Here is a 23,201-nt window from a genome sequence, read left to right on the forward strand (position 1 = left end):
AGTCACACAGCAGACAAGTGGTGGAGACAGAATTAGAACCCAGGTCCTCTGACTCCCAGGTTCATGCTCTTTCCATGAGGCCACGCTGCTTCCCTTGTGTGTTGGATGGTGGTCCATCTCTAATGGACCATGAGACTAGGTGTCCAGGAAGGCAACCAGCTCTCAGTCCTTCCAAGCATCCCAGTGCTGCTGGCAGAGATAGAGTTCCAAACCATATGGTCCACGGCATTGACTGTGGCAGGGACAGAGTTACCAGCCAGATGGCCCATTGGACTGACCATGGCAGGGACAGATTTCCAAGCCAGATGGCCCATGAGGCTGACTGGGGCAGAGGGAGAGGTTGTTTTTTTTTAATGGTACTTTTTAAGCGCTTACTGTGTGCTAGGCACTATGCTAAGTGCTGGGCTAGATGCAAGATAGACAGGTTGAACACAGTCCATGTCCCACCTGGGGCTCACAGTTTTCATCCCCATTTTACAAATAAGGTAAGTGAGGCCCAAAGAAGTGAAGTGGATTGCCCAAGGTCACATAGCAGACAAGTGCCAGAGTGGGGATTAGAACCCAGATCATTCTGACTCCCGGGACTGTGCTTTATCTGCTAGGCCACGCTGCTTCTGAGCGGAGCAGAGTTCTGAACCAGATAGATAGCCCATGGCTAATGACACTGACCTTGACAACCTGGGAGCTGTAGTTGGTGAGAAAAGCCAGGTCTGAAGGCATTGACTGCTGTCTGAATCCCTTGAAAGCCTCCAGCTCTGGGCCCATGACACTGAGGTCCTCCTTCAGACTTGGCCCAGAAAGACACTTGAATACCCTGGGCACATACAGCCGGAGGCAGGAGTCCTTGTCCTTCCTTGGAGCAGCTGGCTACGTGCCCTTGAACCTCTCTGGGACCTAAGTTTCCCCATGGGTAAGAATGAAGAGAAATGTCTTGGGCCCAGTCTCCCAAGGTCTAGAATGGTCTAGAATACAATGAGAAAAGTATGCCAGGCACAACAACTTGTTGTCCTGAATGAGGTCTGGTGTGTCCTGCAGGATGGCAGGGACATGAGAGGAGAAAGGGGAGGGGGCCCAGGCAGAAAGGGTGGGAGTAGAGACAGCTGAGGTGGTGGCATTTGTGGTGGGGGAAGTCGTAGTGGGGGCTGTCATGGCAGGGCTGTTGTGGTAGGTGCTGTTGTGGCGGGGGCTGTTGAAGCGGGAGCAGTCATGGTGGCAGCCATTGTGGTGTGGGCAGTTGTGGACAGGGCAGTTGTGGTGGGGGCCATTGTGGTGGCATTCATTCAATTGTATTTATTGAGCGCTTACTGTGTGCAGAGCACTGTACTAAGCGCTTAGCACTTTGGTATGGGCCACTGTGGCAGGGGTGTTTGTGTCGGTGCTCAGGTCTGGAGGTCTCCTGGGGTGAGGTTTGTGCCCCATTTGCAGAGAGCCCCGAGCCTGTAGCGCTTCCTCAACTTTGTGACGTAGCAGCAGCAGCCACAGGTAGCCAATCCCTTCTAGGTCCAAATGGTGGGTGACCCTGTCAGGGTCCCGGCACAGCAAGCCCAGCATTCCCACCAAGTGCCCGATGTGCCTGAACTCCAAAGATGACTGAGACGGAGGGAGGAGATGAGGGCATGGTTGGGGGGTGTGTGGGGGGGTGTGCAAGGCAGGGGATAATGCAGAGCCAGAGGGAGCCAGAGGGAGATGCACAGACAGAGAGAGAGAGAGAGAGAGAGAGAGAGAGAGAGAGAGAGAGAGAGAGACAGGCCAAATCAGAAGACATGTAGTATCTGTCCAGAGAGTACCATTCGACAATTACTCTCCCACTTTCAAAGCAGGCACATTATTGGAGGCACATCTCCTTCAAGAGGCCTTCCCTGACTAAATCCTCATTTTTTTTCTCACCCTCCTTTCTGTGTCACCCTGATTTGCTCTCAACTCTAGCTCTGCAGCACTTATGTATGTATTTGTAATTTATTTATTTAAATTAAAGTCTTTCTCCCCCTGTAGACTGTAAGCTCACTGTGGGCAGGGAATGTGTCTACTATATTATTATATTGTTCTCTCCCAAGTTCTCAGCACAGTTCTCTGCACACAGTAAGCCTTCAATAAATTTGATTGATTGATTCAATCCTCTGCAATAACCTTTATTGAAGGACTGATTTTAAAATTTTTTTTGATGATATTTGTTAAGCACTTACTATGTGGCAGGCACTGATTAGTTGAAAGGTCTAAGATAATTTAACGACAGAATATTCTCATTAGCCCTACATTGATAAGAGGAGGTAGTAGAGTATAAAGATGATGTTTGTTATTATTATTATCTCTTTGTATTTGTAAAGCTCTTACTATGTGTCAAGTACTGTTCTAAGCACTGAGGTAGATAGAAGTTAATCCCCATTTTACAGATGAGTAAACTGAGGTACAGAGCAGTGAAATGATTAGCCTAAGGTTATACAACAGGCAAAGGACAAAGCCTGGAGCAGAACCCAGGTCCTCTAACTCCGAGACCCATGCTCTTTCCACTAGGCCACGCTGCTCCTTCACATGTGCATGAGTGATAGGGGGACCGAGGTGTTATGAGCACTCCTGGGCTAAGGTGGCAGTTGGGGGAAGGTGAGAGATGAATGGGGAAGCCTCCTCTAGGCAATGGCCATTCCACAGGGTTTTGAAGCTGGGGAGTGGAGTGATCTAAGGGCTATAAAGGGAGGGCAGGGAGGGCAGGGAGGGAAGGAGGGAGGGAGAGGGAGAGGGAGGGAGAGAGAGGGAGAGAGAGAGACAGAGACAGAGAGAGACAGAGAAAGAGAGAGAGAGAGGAGGAGGAGGAGGATATGGCTACTCACATCAAAACAAAGGTTCTGGTAAGTGAATCTGAGGAGTGAAACACAGCTCTTCATGGCCCGCTGTCTCTCGTGGGCTCGCTCAGATGCCAGCCAGCTGTACATCATCAACCGTATTTGTTGAGCACTTACTGTGTGCAGAGCATTGTACTAAGCGCTTGGGAAGCACAAGTTGGCAACATATAGAGACAGTCCCTACCCAACAGTGGGCTCACAGTCTAAAAGGGGGAGACAGAGAACAAAACCAAACATACAAAATAAAATAAATAGAATAGATATGTACAAGTAAAATAAATTAATAAATAGAGTGATAAATATGTACAAACATATATACATATATACAGGTGCTGTGGGGAAGGGAAGGAGGTAAGATGGGGGATGGAGAGGGGGACGAGGGGGAGAGGAAGGAAGGGGCTCAATCTGGGAATGCCTCCTGGAGGAGGTGAGCTCTTAGTAGGGCCTTGAAGTGAGGAAGAGAGCTGGCTTGGCGGATGGGCAGAGGGAGGGCATTCCAGGCCCGGGGGATGACGTGGGCCGGGGGTCGATGGTGGGGCAGGCGAGAACGAGGTATGGTGAGGAGATTAGCAGCAGAGGAGCGGAGTGTACATGTGCTGGGAAGACATGCGGGAGAGTCCAGGTTCCAGAAGACAGAAGGGGGCAGGGGTTGGGGATGTCTCCCAGTAAAGGAGACAAAAAACCTGGGCTCATTGATTTAGATTCCCTGAATGTCAACCCGGAGTTCCTGGAGTCTCTTACAGCTTGCTGAGGTTTCTGCTTAAGACCCAATTTCTCCCTGCCTTCAAGGCCAGTCTCAATGGAGAAATAGATATGGGGAGTCTTCTCCTCCTTTGCCTTTCCCCTGAGCGTTCAGTGGAGGGACTGTGGGGCAGGTCTTTCCTCTCCTCAACAAGTCTGGGGAGTTGGATGGGCCATGCTGGGATACTGGAGGGATGGAGAGGGGGAAAGTCAGGACTGCTGAGTGGGCAACCTGCAGGGCAACCAGCACACAGTCCCTCCAAATGTATTGGGGTCCCATTAGTGATAGAGTTCTGGGCTAGTCAGGCTGGGAGGCTGATTCAGTAGTGGCTATTCATAATTATAATAAAAACAATAATAATGATTGTGGTATTTGTTCAGTGTCAAGCACTGTACTAAGCGCTGGAGTAGATACATGACAAGCACATCCAAAATAGGCCCTGTCCCACCTGGAGCTCAGCTCACAGTCTAAGGAAGAGGGAAATTAGGTATTTCATCCCCATTTTGCAGAGGAGGAAACAGAGGACCAGAGAAGTTAAATGACTTGCCCAAGATCACACAACGAGCAAGTGGCGGAGTCAGGATTAGATCACAGGTCTCCTGACTCCCAGTCCTGTGGTCTTTTGACTAGGCCCTGCTTCTTCTCCTGTGTTAAACAGAGTACTGAGGTGTCTCAAGGGTGTTCCATGAAACTTGAGTCTGCTGTCCCCAGAAACCCTAGCCCCCCCAGGGCCCCTTTTCCTGTCCCATCCTTTCCTCCCCCTTCCTCATTTTTACGAGGAGAGCGACGTCACTAGGAATTCCCTGGTGATTCCTCAGGCCACCTCCCAAACTTACTCCAACGAGGCAGTGGAGTTCTTCAGGACATGGGTTCTCAGAGAGGAAGCTCTGAAGAATCTTCTCCAGGGCCTCCCTGGTCTCCTCGAACAGGGCCTAGGGTGGAAGAAAAATCTGTTCTCGGGTGCCCCTTGGGAAAGGGAGTGGGGAGAAATGGGGATGCTGAGGGGCTCCTCTTCCCCTCCTCTCTTCTCTCATCTCTGCTCCTCTCACCTTGTGTCCCCTTGCCTCATTCATTCATTCAATCGTATTTATTGAGCATTTACTGTGTGCAGAGCACTTGCCTCGCCTCCCTGCTGCCTCCAGTGCATGGAGGAACGGGTGTGTGGGGATTTGAGGATGCTCAGCAGGGGCCCAGAGCAGAGTCTCACCAGTGGAGGTCGCATGGGCTCAGGGCCAGGGCCGAACTCGGACTCCAATCAATCAATCAATCAATCGTATTTATTGAGCGCTTACTATGTGCAGAGCACTGTACTAAGCGCTTACTGTCTTGCCTCATGGACCAAAGGGTGGTCTGCCTGCTGTGGTGCCTAAGGGGGTGCCGGACTCTCCCTTGGGGAAGGCTCTCGCTGGGGTGGGAACGAGTGTGGACTGAGAGCTCACCTCCTCCAGGAGGCCTTCCCAGACTGAGCCCCCCTATTCCTCTCCCCCTCCCCATCCCCCAGCCCTACCTCCTTCCCCTCCCCACAGCACCTGTATATATGTTTGTACAGATTTATTACTCTATTTTACTTGTACATATTTACTATTCTATTTATTTTATTTTGTTAATATGTTTTGTTTTGTTGTCTGTCTCCCCCTTCTAGACTGTGAGCCTGCTGTTGGGTAGGGACCGTTTCTATATGGCCTCTCACCCCCAACGATCTGGCCTCTCACCCCCAAAGATCTGGCCTCCTACTTCATTAACAAAATTAAATCCATCAGGTCTGACCTCCCCAAAGTCACTTCCCCCCCTTCTCCAACCCCCCGGCTCTCAACACTCTCTGCTATTCTCCCATCCTTCCCAGCAGTATCCTCAGATGAGCTCTCCTCCCTCCTCTCAAGTGCTACTCCGGCCACCTGTGCTTCTGACCCCATTCCCTCTCATCTCACAGACTCCGTCCTCTCCTCCGTCCTCTCCTGGTTCTCCTCTTACCTCTCTGGTCGTTCTTTCTCAGTCTCTTTTGCAGGCTCCTCCTCCCGCTCCCATTCTCTCACTGTGGGGGTTCACCAAGGTTCAGTGCTTGGTCCCCTTCTGTTCTCGATCTACACGCACTCCCTTGGTGACCTCATTCGCTCCCACGGCTTCAACTATCATCTCTACGCTGATGACACCCAGATCTACATCTCTGCCTCTGCTCTCTCCCCCTCACTCCAGGCTCGCATCTCCTCCTGCCTTCAGGACATCTCCATTTGGATGTCTGCCCGCCACCTAAAGCTCAACATGTCGAAGACTGAACTCCTTGTCTTCCCTCCCAAACCTTGCCCTCTCCCTGACTTTCCCATCACTGTTGACGGCACTACCATCCTTCCCGTCTCACGAGCCCGCAACCTTGGTGTCATCCTCGACTCCGCTCTCTCATTCACCCCTCACATCCAAGCCGTCACCAAAACCTGCCGGTCTCAGCTCCACAACATGGCCAAGATCCGCCCTTTCCTCTCCATCCCAACCGCTACCCTGCTCATTCAAGCTCTCATCCTATCCCGTCTGGACTACTGCATCAGCCTTCTCTCTGATCTCCCATCCTCGTGTCTCTCTCCACTTCAATCCATACTTCATGCCGCTGCCCGGATTATCTTTGTCCAGAAACGCTCTGGGCATATCACTCCCCTCCTCAAAAATCTCCAGTGGCTACCAATCAATCTGCGCATCAGGCAGAAACTCCTCACCTTGGGCTTCAAGGCTCTCCATCCCCTCGCCCCTTCGTACCTCACCTCCCTTCTATCCTTCTACAGCCCAGCCCGCACCCTCCGCTCCTCTGCCGCTAATCTCCTCACCGTACCTCGTTTTCACCTGTCCTGCCATCGACCCCCGGCCCACGTCATCCCCCGGGTCTGGAATGCCCTCCCTCTGCCCATCCGCCAAGCTAGCTCTCTTTCTCCCTTCAAGGCCCTACTGAGAGCTCTCCTCCTCCAGGAGGCCTTCCCAGACTGAGCCCCTTCCTTCCTCTCCCCCTTGTCTCCCTCTCCATCTCCCCCATTTTACCTCCTTCCCTTCCTCACAGCACCTGTATATATGTATATATGTTTGTACATATTTATTGCTCTATTTATTTATTTATTTATTTTACTTGTACATATCTATTCTATTTATTTTATTTTGTTAGTATGTTTGGTTTTGTCTCCCCCTTTTAGACTGTGAGCCCACTGTTGGGTAGGGACTGTCTCTATATGTTGCCAATTTGTACTTCCCAAGTGCTTAATACAGTGCTCTGCACACAGTAAGTGCTCAATAAATACGATTGATGATGATATGTTGCCAACTTGTACTTCCCAAGCGCTTAGTACAGTGCTCTGCACACAATAAGTGCTCAATAAATACGACTGAATGAATGGACAAGAGAGGCCAGTGGGTTTGGGATTCGCCTGAGGGAGGGACTCCCCGCTACTGGCCCTGAGGGCAATATGTTAACAGCCAGGGAGCAGCCTGTGATTCCCTGACCTGGGACTTTCATTTCCCCACCAATCCAGGTCTTGTCCCAAAATAGGGCCTCTGGCCTGACCTACTGCCAACACTCTGCCTTCTCTCTCCCCACATTGGTGACCAGGAGCTGGATGACCCAAATCCACAGAGAGTAAATCCAAACTCCACATTTTAGCCAGTGGTGTCAATCTCTTCCCCTGCCAACAGATGCCGGGCCCAAGTGCCACATGGGTCAGTGTGTGGGTCATTGTGCTGGTGTGATATGGGTGGGGGGAAGGGACTCAGTAGACTCAGGACAAGTTGGATAGATTCATTTTGGCCACTCAGGGGTCTGGGGGCTCTAAGTAGAGAAGAGCAGGGAGGCTAAATGGACCATCTCCAAGGACAGAAAAGTTAGATGGACCGTCCCTGAGCATTAGTAACAGTGACTGTCCAGGTGGGCATCTGTCACACTGTTCCTCCAGGGGTCCAGCAGCCACTTTGGGAGACGGAGTCAGGGCTGATGGTCCACCACTCCGAGCCCATGTAGCACCTCATTGAGCCCATGTGGCACTGCTCAGGGCCTCTTTGGCATCCTCGTGGCCAGCAGGAAGGAACCAGAGGGCACACAGGTGTTCAGAGAAGACCCCGGAAGCTTGGGAAAGGATGGTGGGCTGTGAGGGTGCAGAGGGGTGGCTCACTTGGACATCAGGAGGGTTGGTCAGAAGGCACATATGCTTCTCCAACATTTCCATCGGGGGCAGTGTGAACACGCTTCGGAAGCATGTGAAGAGCAAGTGAGATTTCTTCTTGGGCTCCAGAGCTTGTCTCAGCTTGCTGGTGAGAGAGGAGCAAAGAAAACTCTCTGGGCTTGTCACTTTGCAACCCCACCCCGCCACCCATCATTGCACCCCGGCCCCCATGGTTAACGGGATCATGATAGGTGGAGGCAGGAGGTGAGGGAGAACCCAGAGGTCCAGGTGGGGGAAGAGCTTAGCCTTTTTTTTTAAGATCTTTGTTAGTTGCTTACTATGATGCAGGTACTGTACTAAGCACTAAGGTATATACAAGGTAATCAGGTTGGACACAGTCCATGTCCCACATGGGGCTCACAGTTGTAATCCCTGTAATCCCCAGATGAAGTGAAGTGACATGCCCAAGATCACACAACAGACAAGTGGGGGAGCCAGGATTAGAGCCCAGGTCCTTCTGACTCCCAAGCCTGTGCTCTATCCACCAGATCATGGTGCTTCCACCCTGGCCTTTGGAGAAACTGAGCACACATCTGAGCTAGGAGCATTTTCAGCAGTGCTCCCTCCTGCGTGGTTCTTGGTGCTAGAGAGAAAACAGGAAGCAGAGGGATTTCTGGGCTTGGGAGTCACAGCGGGGTGAGCGGGAAGTCCTAGCTTTGCCTGCCGAGGGCACAGACACTCAAACAAGGACCTGATGGACTGGGTCCGGAACAGCCAATCTGCCTGTCTTTACCTATCCCTTTTACAAGGGGTCTAGGCCCCCGGTGGCAGGTTGGAGATCAGTCCCCTCCCCATCCAGAAAGACCATGCAGTTTGGCTGACAGACACCCAGAGCATCCATCTCAGCCATCTGAGGTGGATTCCCTCTCATCTTATGAAATCTCTCGTCCCTTCCCTCCTCCCCTCCTCAACGTCCATCTTCAACCGCTCACTCTCCACTGGTTCCTTCCCCTCTGCCTTCAAACATGCCCACGTCTCCCCCATCCTAAAAAAACCCTCTCTTGACCCCACCTCCCCTTCTATTTATCACCCTATCTCCCTCCTACCATTCCTTTCCAAACTCCTTGAATGAGTCGTCTACACCCACTGCCTTGAATTCCTCAATGCCAACTCTCTCCTCAACCCCCTCCAATCTGGCTTCCATCCCCTACATTCCACCAAAACTGCCCTCTCAAAGGTCACCAATGAACTCCTGCTTGCCAAATCCAAAGGCTCCTACTCTATCCTAATCCACCTCGACCTCCCAGCTGCCTTCAACACTGTGGACCACCCCCTTCTACTCAACATGCTATCCAACCTTGGCTTCACACACTCGGTCCTCTCCTGGTTCTCCTCTTACCTCTCTGGCCATTCATTCTCAGTCTCCTTTGCGGGCTCCTCCTCCCCCTCCCATCCCCTTACTGTAGGGGTTCCTCATGGGTCAGTTCTTGATCCCCTTCTGTTCTCTATCTACACTCACTCCCTTGGTGAACTCATTCGCTCCCACGGCTTCAACTATCATCTTTATGCTGATGACACCGAAATCTACATCTCTGCCCCTGCTCTCTCTCCCTCCCTTCAGGCTCACATCTCCTCCTGCCTTCAGGACATCTCCATCTGGATGTCTGCCCACCACCTAAAACTCAACATGTCCAAGACTGAACTCCTTGTCTTCCCTCCCAAACCCTGCCCTCTCCCTGACTTTACCATCACTGTTGACGGCACTACCATCCTTTCCGTCTCACAAACCCGCAACCTTGGTGTCATCCTCGACTCCGCTCTCTCATTCACCCCTCACATCCAATCCGTCACCAAAACGTGCCGGTCTCACCTCCGCAACATTGCCAAGATCTGCCTTTTCCTCTCCATCCAAACAGCTCTACCCTGCTGGTTCAATGTCTCATCCTATCCCAACTGGATTACTGCATCAGCCTCCTCTCTGATCTCCCATCCTCCTGTTTCTCCCCACTTCAGTCTATACTTCACCCCACTGCCCGGTTCATCTTTGTGCAGAGATGCTCTGAGCATGTTACTCCCCTCCTCAAAAATCTCCAGTGGCTACCAGTCAACCTACACATCAGGCAGAAACTCCTCACCCTGGGCTTCAAGGCTGTCCATCACCTCCCCCCCTCCTACCTCACCTCCCTTCTTTCCTTCTACAGCCCAGCCCGCACCCTCTGCTCCTCTGCCACTAACCTCCTCACTGTGCCTCGTTCTCGCCTGTCCTGCTGTCGGGCCCCGGCCCACATCCTCCCCCTGGCCTGGAATGCCCTCCCTCTGCACATCCGCCAAGCTAGCTCTCTTCCTCCCTTCAAAGCCCTACTGAGAGCTCACCTCCTCCAGGAGGCCTTTCCAGACTAAGCCCCCTATTTCCTCTCCCCCTCCCCATCCCCCCCGCCCTACCTCCTTCCCCTCCCCACAGCACCTGTATATATGTTTGTACATATTTATTACCCTATTCATTTTACTTGTACATATTTACTATTCTGTTTATTTTGTTAATGATATGCATCTAGCTTTACTTCTATTTATTCTGATGACTTGACACCTGTCCACATGGTTTGTTTTGTTGTCTGTCTCCCTCCTCTAGACTGTGAGCCCATTGTTGGGTAGGGACCATTGGAGAAGCAGTGTGGCTCCCTGGAAAGAGCATGGGCTTTGGAGTCAGAGGTCATGGGTTCAAATCCTGACTCCGCTAACTGTCAGCTGTGTGACTTTGGACAAGTCACTTAACTTCTCTGTGCCTCAGTTACCTCATCTGTAAAATGGGGACTAAAACTATGAGCCCCCCATGGGACAACCTGATCACCTTGTAACCTTCCCAGTGCTTAGAACAGTGCTTTGAGGATTTTTGAGGAGTCCTCAAAAATCTCCAGTGGCTACCAATCAACCTACACATCAGGCAGAAACTCCTCACCCTGGGCTTCAAGGCTCTCCATCACCTCACCCCCTCCTACCTCACCTCCCTTCTCTCCTTCTACAGCCCAGCCCGCACCCTCCGCTCCTCTGCCACTAATCTCCTCACCGTGCCTCGTTCTCGCCTGTCCTGCCATCAACCCCTGGCCCACGTCATCCTCCGGGCCTGGAATGCCCTCCCTCCCCCCATCCGCCAAGCTAGCTCTCTTTCTTCCTTCAAGGCCCTACTGAGAGTTCACCTTCTCCAGGAGGCCTTCCCAGACTGAGCCCCCTCTTTCCTCTCCCCCTCCTCCCCCTCTCCATCCCCCCGCCTTACCTCCTTCCCTTCCCCACAGCACCTGTATATATGTATATATGTTTGTACGTATTTATTACTCTATTTACTCTACTCCTCAAAAATCTCCAGTGGCTACCAATCAATCTGCGCATCAGGCAGAAACTCCTCACCCTGGGCTTCAAGGCTGTCCATCACCTCGCCCCCTCCTACCTCACCTCCCTTCTGTCCTTCTCCAGCCCAGCCCGCACCCTCCGCTCCTCCGCCGCTAATCTCCTCACCGTACCTCGCTCTCACCTGTCCCGCCATCGTCCCCCGGCCCACGTCATCCCCCGGGCCTGGAATGCCCTCCCTCTGCCCATCCGCCAAGCTAGCTCTCTTCCTCCCTTCAAGGCCCTGCTGAGAGCTCACCTCCTCCAGGAGGCCTTCCCAGACTGAGCCCCTTCCTTCCTCTCCCCCTCGTCCCCCTCCCCATCCCCCCCATCTTACCTCCTTCCCTTCCCCACAGCACCTGTATATATGTATATATGTTTGTACATATTTATTACTCTATGTATTTATTTACTTATTTTATTTGTACATATCTATTCTATTTTATTTTGTTAGTATGTTTGGTTTTGTTTTCTGTCTCCCCCTTTTAGACTGTGAGCCCACTGTTGGGTAAGGACTGTCTCTATATGTTGCCAATTTGTACTTCCCAAGCGCTTAGTACAGTGCTCTGCACATAGTAAGCGCTCAATAAATATGATTGATGATGATGATGATGATGATATTTATTAATTTATTTTACTTGTTCATATTTATTCTATTTATTTTATTCTGTTAATATGTTTTGTTTTGTTCTCTGTCTCCCCCTTCTAGACTGTGAGCCCACTGTTGGGTAGGGACCATCTCTATATGTTGCCAACTTGTACTTCCCAAGTGCTTTGTATAGTGCTCAGCACACAGTAAGCGCTCAATAAATACGACTGACTGACTGAATGAATGAATGGAGGAGAAACGGGGTGGTCTAGTGGAAAGATCACTAGATTGGGAGTCAGGAGACCTGGGTTCTAATCCACTTACCTGCTAGTGACCTTGGGCAAGTTGCTTAACTTCTTGTTGTCTCCATTTCCTCATCTGTAAAATGGGGAGCTCCCACCCCACCAGAATGTAAGCCCCACGTAGAACAGGGACTGTGTCTGACCTCATCATCATGTATCTGCACCAGCACTTAGTATGATCAATCAATCAATTGTACTTATTGAGGACTTACTGCATGCTGGACACTGTGCTAAGTGTTTGGGATAGTATAATACGGTAGGGTTGGTAGTTGTGATTTTTGCCTAAGGGGAGCTTTCGATATAGATAGGGATGTGAATATTAAAATAAATTACAAATAGGGGAAGGGGCAGAGTGGAGGGATATGTGCAGTTAAGTGCTATGGGGCTAGATGTGGGATGACACTCAAAGTGTTTAAGGGTTACAGACCCAAGCACATAGGCGAGGCAGAAAGGAGGGTGAATAGGTCGGGGAAAAGAAATCTTAGTCAGGAAAGTCTTCTTGAAGGAGATATGATTTTAGCATGGCTTTGAAGAGGAGGAGAATGGTGATCTGTCGGATATGAAGTACGTGGAAGTTCTAGGCCAGAGGGAGGCCGTGGGCGATGGTTGGCTGCAAGAGAGATGAGATCAAGCCACAGCAAGGTTAGGGTGGTGGTAGAGGAATGAAGTGTGTGGGATGGGCTATAGAGGACACTAGCAAGGTTAGAGTGGTTACTTGGCACCAAATAAGTGGTGAAAAATGTCAACGTTGTTACTCCTTCTAGTGATAGTAGCAGACAAAGCCTTATGGTGAATTCATTCATTCAATCGTACTTATTGAGCGCTTACTGTGTGCAGAGCACTGTACTAAGCGCTTGGGAAGTACAAGTTGGCAACATATACAGACGGTCCCTACCCAACAGTGGGCTCACAGTCTGGAAGGGGGAGACAGAGAACAAAACAAAACATATTAACAAAATAAAATAAATAGAATAAATATATACAAGTAAAATAAATCAATAAATAGAGTAATAAATATGTACAAACATATATACATATATACAGGTGATGTGGGGAAGGGAAGGAGGTAAGGCGGGGGGGATGGAGAGGGGGAGGAGGGGGAGAGGAAGGAGGGGGCTCAGTCTGGGAAGGCCTCCTGGAGGAGGTGAGCTCTCAGTAGGGCCTTGAAGGGAGGAAGAGAGCTAACTTGGCAGATGGGCAGAGGGAGGGCATTCCAGGCCGGGGGGATGACGTGGGCCGGGGGTCGATGGCGGGACAGGCGAGAACGAGGTACGGTGAGGAGATTAGCGGCAGAGGAGCGGAGGGTGCGGGCTGGGCTGGAGAAGGAGAGAAGGGAGGTGAGGTAGGAGGGGACGAGGTGATGGACAGCCTTGAAGCCGAGGGTGAGGAGTTTCTGCCTGATGTGTAGGTTGATTGGTAGCCACTGCAGATTTTTGAGGAGGGGAGTAACATGCCCAGAGCATTTCTGGACAAAAACAGTCCGGGCAGCGGTGTGAAGTATGGATTGAAGTGGGCAGAGACAGGAGGATGGGAGATTGGAGAGGAGGCTGATACAGTGAATGAGCTGAGGTGGGCTGCAGGGTCTTGAATTATCCCAACTAGTTGGAGAGAGGACAGGGTAAAACCAGAGAAGGCTTCCTGGGGGAGGTGGGTCTCAAGTTGAAGTTTAAGAGTCAGATGGATTAAGGAGGGGTTACCTGAGATCTGCAATGATGAGCATGGCCTGCTGGCAGGCTGAGGTGCAGAGGGAATCCAGCTGCTCCTTCTCGACCAGCATCTGGGAACCCGAAATGACCGGTGCCCATGAGCTGGTGACTGCCATGGATCTGCTCCCCAGGGCTTCCCTCCAGCAGCCTGGTGCTGAATCTCAGGCTCCTTCCCTTCATCCCTCTGCAGTGGGACAACTGCGGGCAGCGGCGGGAAAGCTGCGGACAGTGTGGGTACAGCTGCGGGCCTCTTCCTGGAGCCTTCTGAGGGCAGAGATGCCTGGAACCTCCAGCACTCACACCTCCCAGAGGCAGGATTTCTTTCCTTCCTGAACTGAGCAGGAGAGGTGCAGTGTTGGGGAGATTGGGCATCCAAGCGGGGCGAGGGACTGCTAAGCCCTGTGCTGAGCCACCCGCCGGCCTGACAAACCTCCCTCCACCCCTCTGCCACATCCTTGCCCACTCACTACAAGACAGCGGGTGAGCTCCTGGGCCTGGTGGAATGCATAGCTTTGGGCTCCCTCGGTCCTTCTGATGGACTGGACCAGCATCAGCGTGGCCGTGAGGAAGCTCTGCTTTAGAGAGTCGTCCTGGAGCAAGGGAAGGCCACGGGTCAGGGTGGTGCTAGGCCGTGGGGATGTCTCTACCCCAAATGCAGAGCTGGGGTTCCTGGATTCCTCCACCCCAGCATGGAGTTAACCCTTCAGCCACCAAAAGCCCCATGGGAGCACCCAGCCTCCAGCTCATGGACCAGAGAGATGAGCCCAGAGGCCTCCCTTTTCTTAACAGCCCCAGCCCATTCTGAGGGGCACTGATGTTATCACAGGCCACCAGCCCCAGGGACGGAAACAGGTGTGGCTAACCCATGTCAGTGGCCAGTTATGGTGATTTTGTGTACAGCGGGGATTCATCAGACCCGTCCTGCCCCTCCAAATTGAGCTGAGGGCACCGAGAAGCCCCTCCCAGGACTGCCAGTCAGCAGTGACAAACACACAAGAGATATTCATGAAAGGTGAATGACTAGTGTTGGAGGAAAAAGTTTTAGTTGGAAATGTAGAAGGTTTCTTTTGGAAGCACATAACTGGTTAGCCCAGAGACGGGGCTGCTATGGTTGGTCCGTTCCAGTCCCCCTCTCTGGGGTGCCCTTCTTATTCCTCATCCCCCAACAAACCCACTCTCTCCAGGAAGCCTTTATAGATAAACCACCTCCGACTCTGGTCGTGTTGAACATGCCAGGACCTCTCAGTCCTTCCTCTCCTTCAGAAAATGATCTGGACTTGGAGTCTCCTTGACCCATTGTGGTTTACATCAGAAGGGAAGGAGGGGACAGGCTCCCAGCTTGCCAGGGGATACAAATCCTGTCCCTTAGCTCTTCAGGTGAAGTGATCTCATCCCACTCCCTGCCTTCAGGCCTAATCTAACCATTCCATGTCCTCTCCATCCATTCCCAAAACCTGGGACTATGGCATCTCCAGAGAGATGACCCAGTGCCAGGAGTCACAGGGAGCTAGGCATGGACAGGATTTATGAGCCTGACCGGGTCTCTGGGAGCTGAACGTGGACTGGATTTATGGTCTCGGGACCCAGCAGTCCCAGAGAGTTGGATATGGCTGTGATTTAGGTCTCTGGGCCCAAGAGTCCCTGGGAGCCATAATTGGCTGGGCTGTTGGGTTTTGGCCCAGGAGTCCCTGGGAGCTGGATGTGGCCGGACTGCAACGACTCGGTACCCAGATGCTGCAGTGGAAATAGTTGACCATCCGCGATGCGATGTTATCCACCCATGGCAGGATCATTTCTTTGGCTTTGGCCACAATTTGGCCATAGGAAAGGAGGATGGTGCTGCCCATCCACTTTCGTTGCACATCTTGGGTGTCCCGGAGGGTGAAGAGAAGTGGACAAGTTCCCTGCAGATGCAATGCCTCCCTCAGGGCCACCGGAGGAGGGAAGGGAAAAGAGAGAAGGGAGAAGGACGGGAGAGGAGGTAGTGTTGGATCTCTGTTAGAACAGACCTGAACTTGACTCTGGGGAAGGAAAAAGGCCCAGAAAGGCTGTTGGGTTGGGCCACTGTGGCAGGGGCAGGCCTGGGAGGTGTTCTGGTATTTGGCCCCGGCACTGACCCGAGCCCCGGCCCCAACCCCTGCTGCGTCCCCAGAGCTGGAAGCAGGAGGGGATGGGGCTTGGAGGGTGACCCTGTGCCCATCTTTTCTCCTCACCACCCTCTAGACTGTAAGCTTGTTGTAGGAAGGGAATGCGTCTTTTATATTGTTATATTGTATTCTCCCAAGCGCCTAGTACAGTGCTCTGCATGCATTAAGTGCTCAATACATATGCCACCACCCTAAATTGGATTCTGGAGGGGAGTAGCCAAATGACTGGGTACAGACCCTTCCTCAGAGACCTGTGGGGGTTGGGGAGGGGAGGTGCACTAGGAAAGGTGACCAGGGGCAATGCTGTTTAAAGGACCAGGTCACCCTGCATAGTGCCTCTCAGTGCAGCCCAGTCTGACCAACAAAGCTCAGTCTGGACTGTACGACCTAGTCCAGCCAGCACGATCCAGTCCAGTCAGCACGCCCCCTCAGTTGCCATCTCAATATCCACCCAGGCACCCATTGCCATCCCTGACTTTTAATTCACACTGCCCCAGGCAACCTGGTTTCTAGGGCAAAGGAGACCAGAGTGGCCCAGTTGCTCAGTTTTCTCTCTCCTCCCTCCCTCCCTGCCTCTCTCCTTTCCTCTCCTTCCCTCACTCCCTCCAGCCCACCCAGCCATCCTCCAGCCCTGGTGTCTTGGAGGCCAGAGTCCAGAGGGAAACCTGTCCTCTGAGATGGAAGGGCTGGTCCAGCTCCACAGCCCTAGTGTGACCTTGATCTTTGTTCCTGTGGTCCTGCAGCCCTTGGACTTCTAGAGAAAGGCTCTGTGGGCAGGGTGAGGCTGGGCGGTGCATGGAAAAAGGTAATGGCCTCTTTTTTGGGGGGGTTTCCTACCCATTCCCCCCGGAGAGCCGATGGCATCACCCTTCTACTCTGGGTCCTCTTCAGATGAGACATCATGGGCTTTCTAGTTTAGAAACATACTTTCTGGTTAAGAAACATAACTCTCGGGAGGAGGGAAGGGAGGGAGGCTGTGTCTCAAGTTGGGGAGAGAGGCTTGGAAGGATGGAAAATTCTTGTTCCTGGGCTGTTTCCAAGTGACCTGGGCTAAGGCACTGTCTTGGGCCTGGCAGTGACCGTCTCCATCTGTGAATGGGAGGTGAGGAAGGTCTGTGCAGGGAGTAGGGAGGCAGTGGAGTTGAGGAGGGGTGGTCACGTTGTTGGGATCCTGTCCCTACAACCTCCCAGCAGATGGAAGGATGGCCTGTCTAGAGGCCACTGGGCCTGGGTTAGACTCCTTCTCTTCCCCTCCCCTCCCCCTTCCCCACCCTCCCACGCTTCTGTGGCACTGCTGAGCAGGCCCTCATAATCTGGGAGCCAAAGTCCTGAGCAGACTTCGAGCAGGCTTTGAGCAGGCATCGAACATGGACGAGGCTGCTCAGGTGCTCTTGGAGCAGGGGTCCAGCAGCTGAATGACAGCTGAGAAGGAAACTGCTCAATACTCACAGGTCCCTCGGGGCCAGGACGGTGCCCACTTTTGCTTTTGGAGACAACAATAATTATAGTATTTGTTAAGCACTTACTATGTGCCAGGCACTGTACTAAGTGCTAGAATGGATACAAGCAAATTGAGTTGGACACAGTCCCTTGTACCACATGGGGCTCACAATCTCAATCCCCATTTTATAGATGGGGTAACGGAGGCTCAGAGAATTGAAGTAACTTGCCCAAGGTCACACAGCAGAGAAGTGGTGGAGCCGGGCTTAGATCCCATGACCTTCTGACTCCCAAGTCCATGCTCTATCCACTACACCATGCTGTTTCTCTGGTGCTATCCTCTCCCCAACCTGGGGATGCCACCAGGACCAGGCAATGAGTTAGCTTATAAAATCTAGTCTTCTCCTTCCTCTGTTCCTGTTGCTGACACTGATAGACCGAGTCATGGCTAACCGACCTGAAAAAGGCTGACTGACACTGAGTGACTGATTGTTGGGGTCTGGTACCTAGTGGCTTAGGTGGCTCCAACACTTCCTCTGAGGTCCCATTCGGCCAAACTCATCCAGCACAGCCCAGGTGTCAGTAAGATGGTGGGTGGCTGCCAGTCCTAGGGTTAGGGCCACACCCTATGAGGAGAAGAGAGGAAGGTAACCCCCTCTTTTCATCCTGACGATCGAGCTCACCTCTGGTGAAGAGGTGGGTCTTGAGAGAAGTGGGAAGCCGAGGCTTTCTTGTTCCCCTCTGCCCACCCCATCGTCCTCCAGTCTCTCCTGGCCAGAGGTGGAAATGATCAGGATCGCAGCAGCCAGATCGGAGTAGTTCTGGTCCCACTCCTGGCCACATCCCAACTTCCCAGGCCTGGACAAATGGTTGTGGGACTCTGGAGCCAGTGGGTGCTAAGGTCCCCTGTCTCACCTCTCTGTGGGCTGGTGATTGATGTGACACCTCCAGGAGGGATCTGAGATGCTTTCACACCAGAGCACTGTTGTTAGTTGCTCGGAGCATCATCCCATAGTTGGTGAACAGGAAAGCCTGGAAGGGGATAAAGGGTGAGAACCGAGTGAGGTGGGCTCCATACTCAGAGGAGGAATATAAAAGTAAGCAATGCCCTAAGGGTCAGCCCACGGTTCATCTCCCCGCCTCCCCCCACCCAGGACTCTCTCTCCAACAGCAGCATCAGGAAGCTTGGAGAAACTAAGCGGTGGTTATTTTTTCAGGATACCCAGAATCCCCCCCCATCCAACACCCCTCTCCCTACTAGTTGTACTAACCCCTCTAGAAATAGTACTAACCCCTGTTAGACTGTAATCTCACTGTGGGCAGAAGATATATCCATTAATTGTTATAGTGTACTCTCCCAAGCATTTACTACAGTGTTCTGCACACATTAAATGCTCAATAAATATGATCGGCTGACTGTAGAAATCCACTACGAATCAACTTATCAATATTTTCAACCTGAATGCTTCTTATGAGGTGAAAAAAATCCCTTATATGTCCCCACTACCATATGAAGAAGTGTTTCCTTTGAATTATTTTTAACCCACCACCCTCACGCTTCAGTGCGGGCCCCTGATCCTGAGGGTGTGGGATTTTGGGGACAAGAGTTGCATTTTGCCCTTTCCCCATCTGTCGTGACTCTGGGAACTTCAATCCTGTCCCCCATCCAGGATGCAGAGCTCTTCCCTCTTCAGTCTGTCCTCATTTTGAAGCGGCTCCATCCCCCTGATCATCCTGGTTACCCACCTCTGTCCCTCTTCCAGTCCTGTCCTATCCTTTCAGACACCCGGCTCCCATTGACATCAAGAAAAAAAGCCAAGCAAACCACTGACCTTCTCGGGGGTAGGCTCGGGACAGTCTCGATCAGACCGGGTGATAGCCCACATCAGCTGCTGAGCCCAGTCATTCACCAATAAGAATCCAGTTGATTTGGCACCTACCTGTTGTCCGATAAGGAGGCTCATTAGAGGATTTGGCAGTGATGGGGATAAAGAGGGCAGGATGGTGAGCTACCAATGTGATAATGATGATGATGGTATTTAAGTGCTTGCTAAGTGCCAACCACTGTTCTAAGCGCTAATGAAGGTGAATATGAGTGCTGAAATAAGTGATGGTGTTGAGGATGAAGGTAATGATAGTAGTGATAGTGGAAGGTATGGCGATGATGATGGTGGGGGTGGGGGGTGATAGTGAAGATGATTGTGGCGAGGGTGGCGATGATGAAGATGTCAATGATGGTGAAGATGGTGATAATGATGAAGAAGATAAAAGAGTGGGAGTGGTAACAGTAGTGATAATGAAGGTGAAAGATGATGATGATGTTGATGATGAAAGTCCGGGTGGTGCTGGTAGTGAGGGTGCCATCTCTACTGATGTCCGGTCCAGGTCAAACTCAGGCTTGCTGAAAGGTGAACATCGCTGTTCTGGTGAATCTTGGCATAGGACTGGATGGGAGAAGACTGAAATGTTCCTTACCCGAGTCAGCTGTTCTTCCCAGTATTCCTTTTTCTCTGGGGAGTCCTGTAGGTGTTCTGGTGAGGAGAGATATGTCAGCCTTATAGAGAGTCTCAGATAATTCCTCATACAATTGAAATCTCAATACACACTTTGGACTGAATTATTCAACTATTCCAGGCCAAGCTTCTTGTCAGAGAAGCAGCGTGGCTCAGTGGAAAGAGCCAGGGATTGGGAGTCAGAGGTCATGGGTTCTAATCCCGGCTCCACCACTTGTCAACTGTGTGACTTTGGGCAAGTCACTTCACTTCTCTGTGCCTCAGTTACCTCATCTGTCAAATGGGGATTAAGACTGTGAGCCCCACGTGGGACAATCTGATCACCTTGCATCCCCCCAGCACTTAGAACAGTGCTTCACACATAGTAAGCGCTTAACAAATACTATCATTATTATTATTACCAATCTCCCCAAGATTGCCAGCTAATGTAGACGTAGCCTCTGTCCTGAGACTCTGGTCTCCTTCACAATCATAATAATAATTATGGTATTTGTTAAGCATTTACTAAGTGCCAAGCACTTTTCTAAGCACTGGGGTAGATGCAAGGTAATCAGATTGTCCCACGTGAGGCTCAAAGTCTTCAGCCCCATTTTACAGATGAGGTAACTGAGGCACAGAGGAGTTAAGTGGCTTGCCCAAGGTCACACAGCAGATAGGTGGCAGAGCCAGGATTAGAACTCACGTCCTCTGACTCCCAAGCCCGTGCTCTTTCCAGTAAGCCACGCTGCTTCTCTGGCCCTGGTCCCTCAGTGACCACTTGGCTGCACTGGACGCTGCAGTGCCCATTGCCCTTCTAGCTCCACAGTGAATCATCGATCAAGACCATAGCCTCAACCCCGCTGAACAGCTTGATTTCGTCAGCCCTCCTGTCCTGGTTAGAGGGGTGAGGACTTGGTGGGACTGAGGCGGGACTGATCTGGACAGCGAGTGTCCCAGGGAGCAGTGACAAATTCCTGGGAAAAAGGCTCCCTCTTTGTTTTAACTTGGGCTGGGCAGGGCCGGCTCCTCCCAGGCTATATTTGGGTATTTTCCCGGTGGCTGGTGGGGTGGCTTTAACCTCTAACGGGGAGGGAAGGCTAAAGAGTTGGCTAATTTTAAGCTCTACATCTCCGACTCACCAGCTCCACCCCAATGGCACCACCCTGGGTGCAGCTGTCTTGGTTGGCCTCAACCCGGAAATTCCCATTCACTGGCCTTGGCACCATGGGAGATTTCCCAGCCTGCCAGGGCGAGGAATGAGGAGCCCAGGTCAGGGTTCATTCGGCACATTTTGGGTTTTGAAATGAGAGGAAGGGGCAGATTTTGGAGATGTTATACAGATAGAACTGACAGGATTCGGTGACAGGCTGAATACGTGGGTTGAAGATTAGTAGAGTCAAGGACGACACCTCATTTCCAGCATCTGGGCTATGATGACGGGTTCTATGATTTGAAGGGCTGAAATCCATTGAAAATCCAATTCGATTGGGTCATGTTTGGCCCCCGGGAACCCTAGATGCTTTGAGTTACCGGGATTGTGAAATGGGTACGATGGTGGGTGTGGTCAGCGGAGATGGAGCAGGATCTGGGGAGGAGTGGATTTGGGAGGGCAGGTGTGTTTAGTGAAATCTTGGGCCATGCACACCTTATTTCCAGCATCTGGGGGAAAATGATTGGTTCTATGGCTAAAACCCACAGTTCATCTGGGGTGTTGCTAACAATTCCCAGATGATTTGGAATGGGATCGTTGTGATTTCTGTTTTGTTCCTTGGGCCGGAGGGAAAGGAACTACAGCCCTGAGCAAGGTGAGACCCGGGCATAGTTCCATTTCCCAACCCTCAGTGCATCACCCCATCTCCCCACTCCATGGAGTACTGATGTACGTATCTTTAATCCTCATTTGCTTTCCTTTTAGACTGTGAGCCCACTGTTGGGTAGGGACTGTCTCTATATGTTGCCAACTTGTACTTCCCAAGCGCTTAGTACAGTGCTCTGCACACAGTAAGCACTCAATAAATACGATTGATGATGATGATTTGCTTCCTCCTACCTGTCGAAAATTTCAGTGTCTCTCTACCCCTCTGGATTATAAGCGCCCTGAGGGCAGGGATCATGTTGTCTCTGTCTACCATACTCTCCAAAGAACTCAATACAGTTTTTGTATGGATTCAATCAGTCAATACAGTCAATAGAACCAATTGTAGGGTGGATTGATGGAGAGGCTTGCCTACCTGCTCTCTCACCAACCTATTATGGGACCCATGGCTGAGGCACCAACATCCAGATTCTATTGGAATTTAGCCTACAGATTCCCTCTGGGAAATTTGGGCCAAAGTTGGAATTTTCTTCTGAAAAGCCATCTCCCCAAAAATGCATATCCCAAACAGACAGCACCCCTAGTTGAAGTCCGACCAAGCTTCCCTGTTTGGCCGGGGAGTGTCCTGTTATTTGATGGGATCCTGGGCAATTGGAGAAAAATATACCATTTTCACCAAGTGAGAATCATCCAGGTGGAATGGGTCAACCTGCCCTGAACCCACCCCACCAGATCTCAGTCTAACAGCAGAGCCCTCGTTCACCCCTTATTCTGGCTGGAGCGGGCTCAGCCCATGGCATTCTGAGACTTGTTGTCCTGACACCCCCAAGTGCTGGGGGACTTTAAGCCCACACTGCTACCCCTTTCCCGGGCTGCCATGGCTACCAGAAGGGAAGTGGGAAGCGAGCAAGCTTGGATGGGGTCCCAAGGTCCCATTTCCAACCGGAAGCATGGGATTACCTTTGCTCTGGCTTGTCTTCTCCTGTCTGGCTGGGCTAATGTTGGAAGAGGACATTGAGGGTAGAGTGGTAGAGTTGCCCCTGGGCAGAGCGAGGGGTTGCCAGGTGACTCGGCAGAGGAGGAAGCACCTACCGCTCGAGGAGATGGTGCCCATGGTGTATAGGAAACTGCGGTGGGGGAATGTCCCAGTCAGGAATTCTTCCTCTAACTTGTGGATCACCAGTTGCTTTGAGTGTGCATACAGCGCCACTAGAATGTCGCTAGCAGCATTCTGGTAGGCGTCCTTCAGCTCCTAGAGCAGCAGAGACAGAGGGGGATGCTCTGGGAACATGGCAGGGAGTTGGGTAGAGAGGGAGGCTGGGAGGTAGGATGGAAGGTAGGAGGGGAGAGATGGAGCCTAGGAGGTAGGCAAGGAGAGAGGGAGGCTGGGAGACCAGCTGGGATAGAGAGAAGGTAGGGGGTGGGTGGGGAGGCTGGAAGGGGGAGAGAGGGAGACTGGGACTGAGGAGAGACGGGAAGGGTGACAGACAGGAAGGCAGGGAGGGAAGGAAGGTTGCCTAAAGGCAGGCAGGGAGGGAAGGAAAGAAGCAAGCAGGCACGGAGGGATGAAAGCAGGCAGACTTAGAAGGAAAGAGGCAGGCAAGTAGGCAGGGAGTTGG

The 23,201-nt window shown here is 51.8% G+C and overlaps 1 protein-coding gene across 1 annotated transcript in view; it reads right to left on the reverse strand.

The window, feature by feature from the left end:
- The window catches only part of LOC119949985 (maestro heat-like repeat family member 5), a 63,854-nt gene that overhangs the window by 29,558 nt on the left and 11,095 nt on the right, over window positions 1–23,201 (reverse strand). The window contains 14 exon segments of the mRNA XM_038771842.1: window positions 670–788; window positions 1,455–1,590; window positions 2,826–2,921; window positions 3,161–3,169; window positions 4,416–4,511; window positions 7,719–7,854; window positions 13,679–13,758; window positions 14,155–14,277; window positions 15,415–15,606; window positions 17,781–17,900; window positions 18,190–18,306; window positions 19,107–19,214; window positions 19,750–19,805; window positions 22,675–22,834. Coding sequence (XP_038627770.1) covers window positions 670–788; window positions 1,455–1,590; window positions 2,826–2,921; window positions 3,161–3,169; window positions 4,416–4,511; window positions 7,719–7,854; window positions 13,679–13,758; window positions 14,155–14,277; window positions 15,415–15,606; window positions 17,781–17,900; window positions 18,190–18,306; window positions 19,107–19,214; window positions 19,750–19,805; window positions 22,675–22,834 — 1,548 coding nt within the window.

This window comes from Tachyglossus aculeatus, chromosome X1 (genome assembly GCF_015852505.1).
Source record: "Tachyglossus aculeatus isolate mTacAcu1 chromosome X1, mTacAcu1.pri, whole genome shotgun sequence".
NCBI lineage: Eukaryota > Metazoa > Chordata > Mammalia > Monotremata > Tachyglossidae > Tachyglossus > Tachyglossus aculeatus.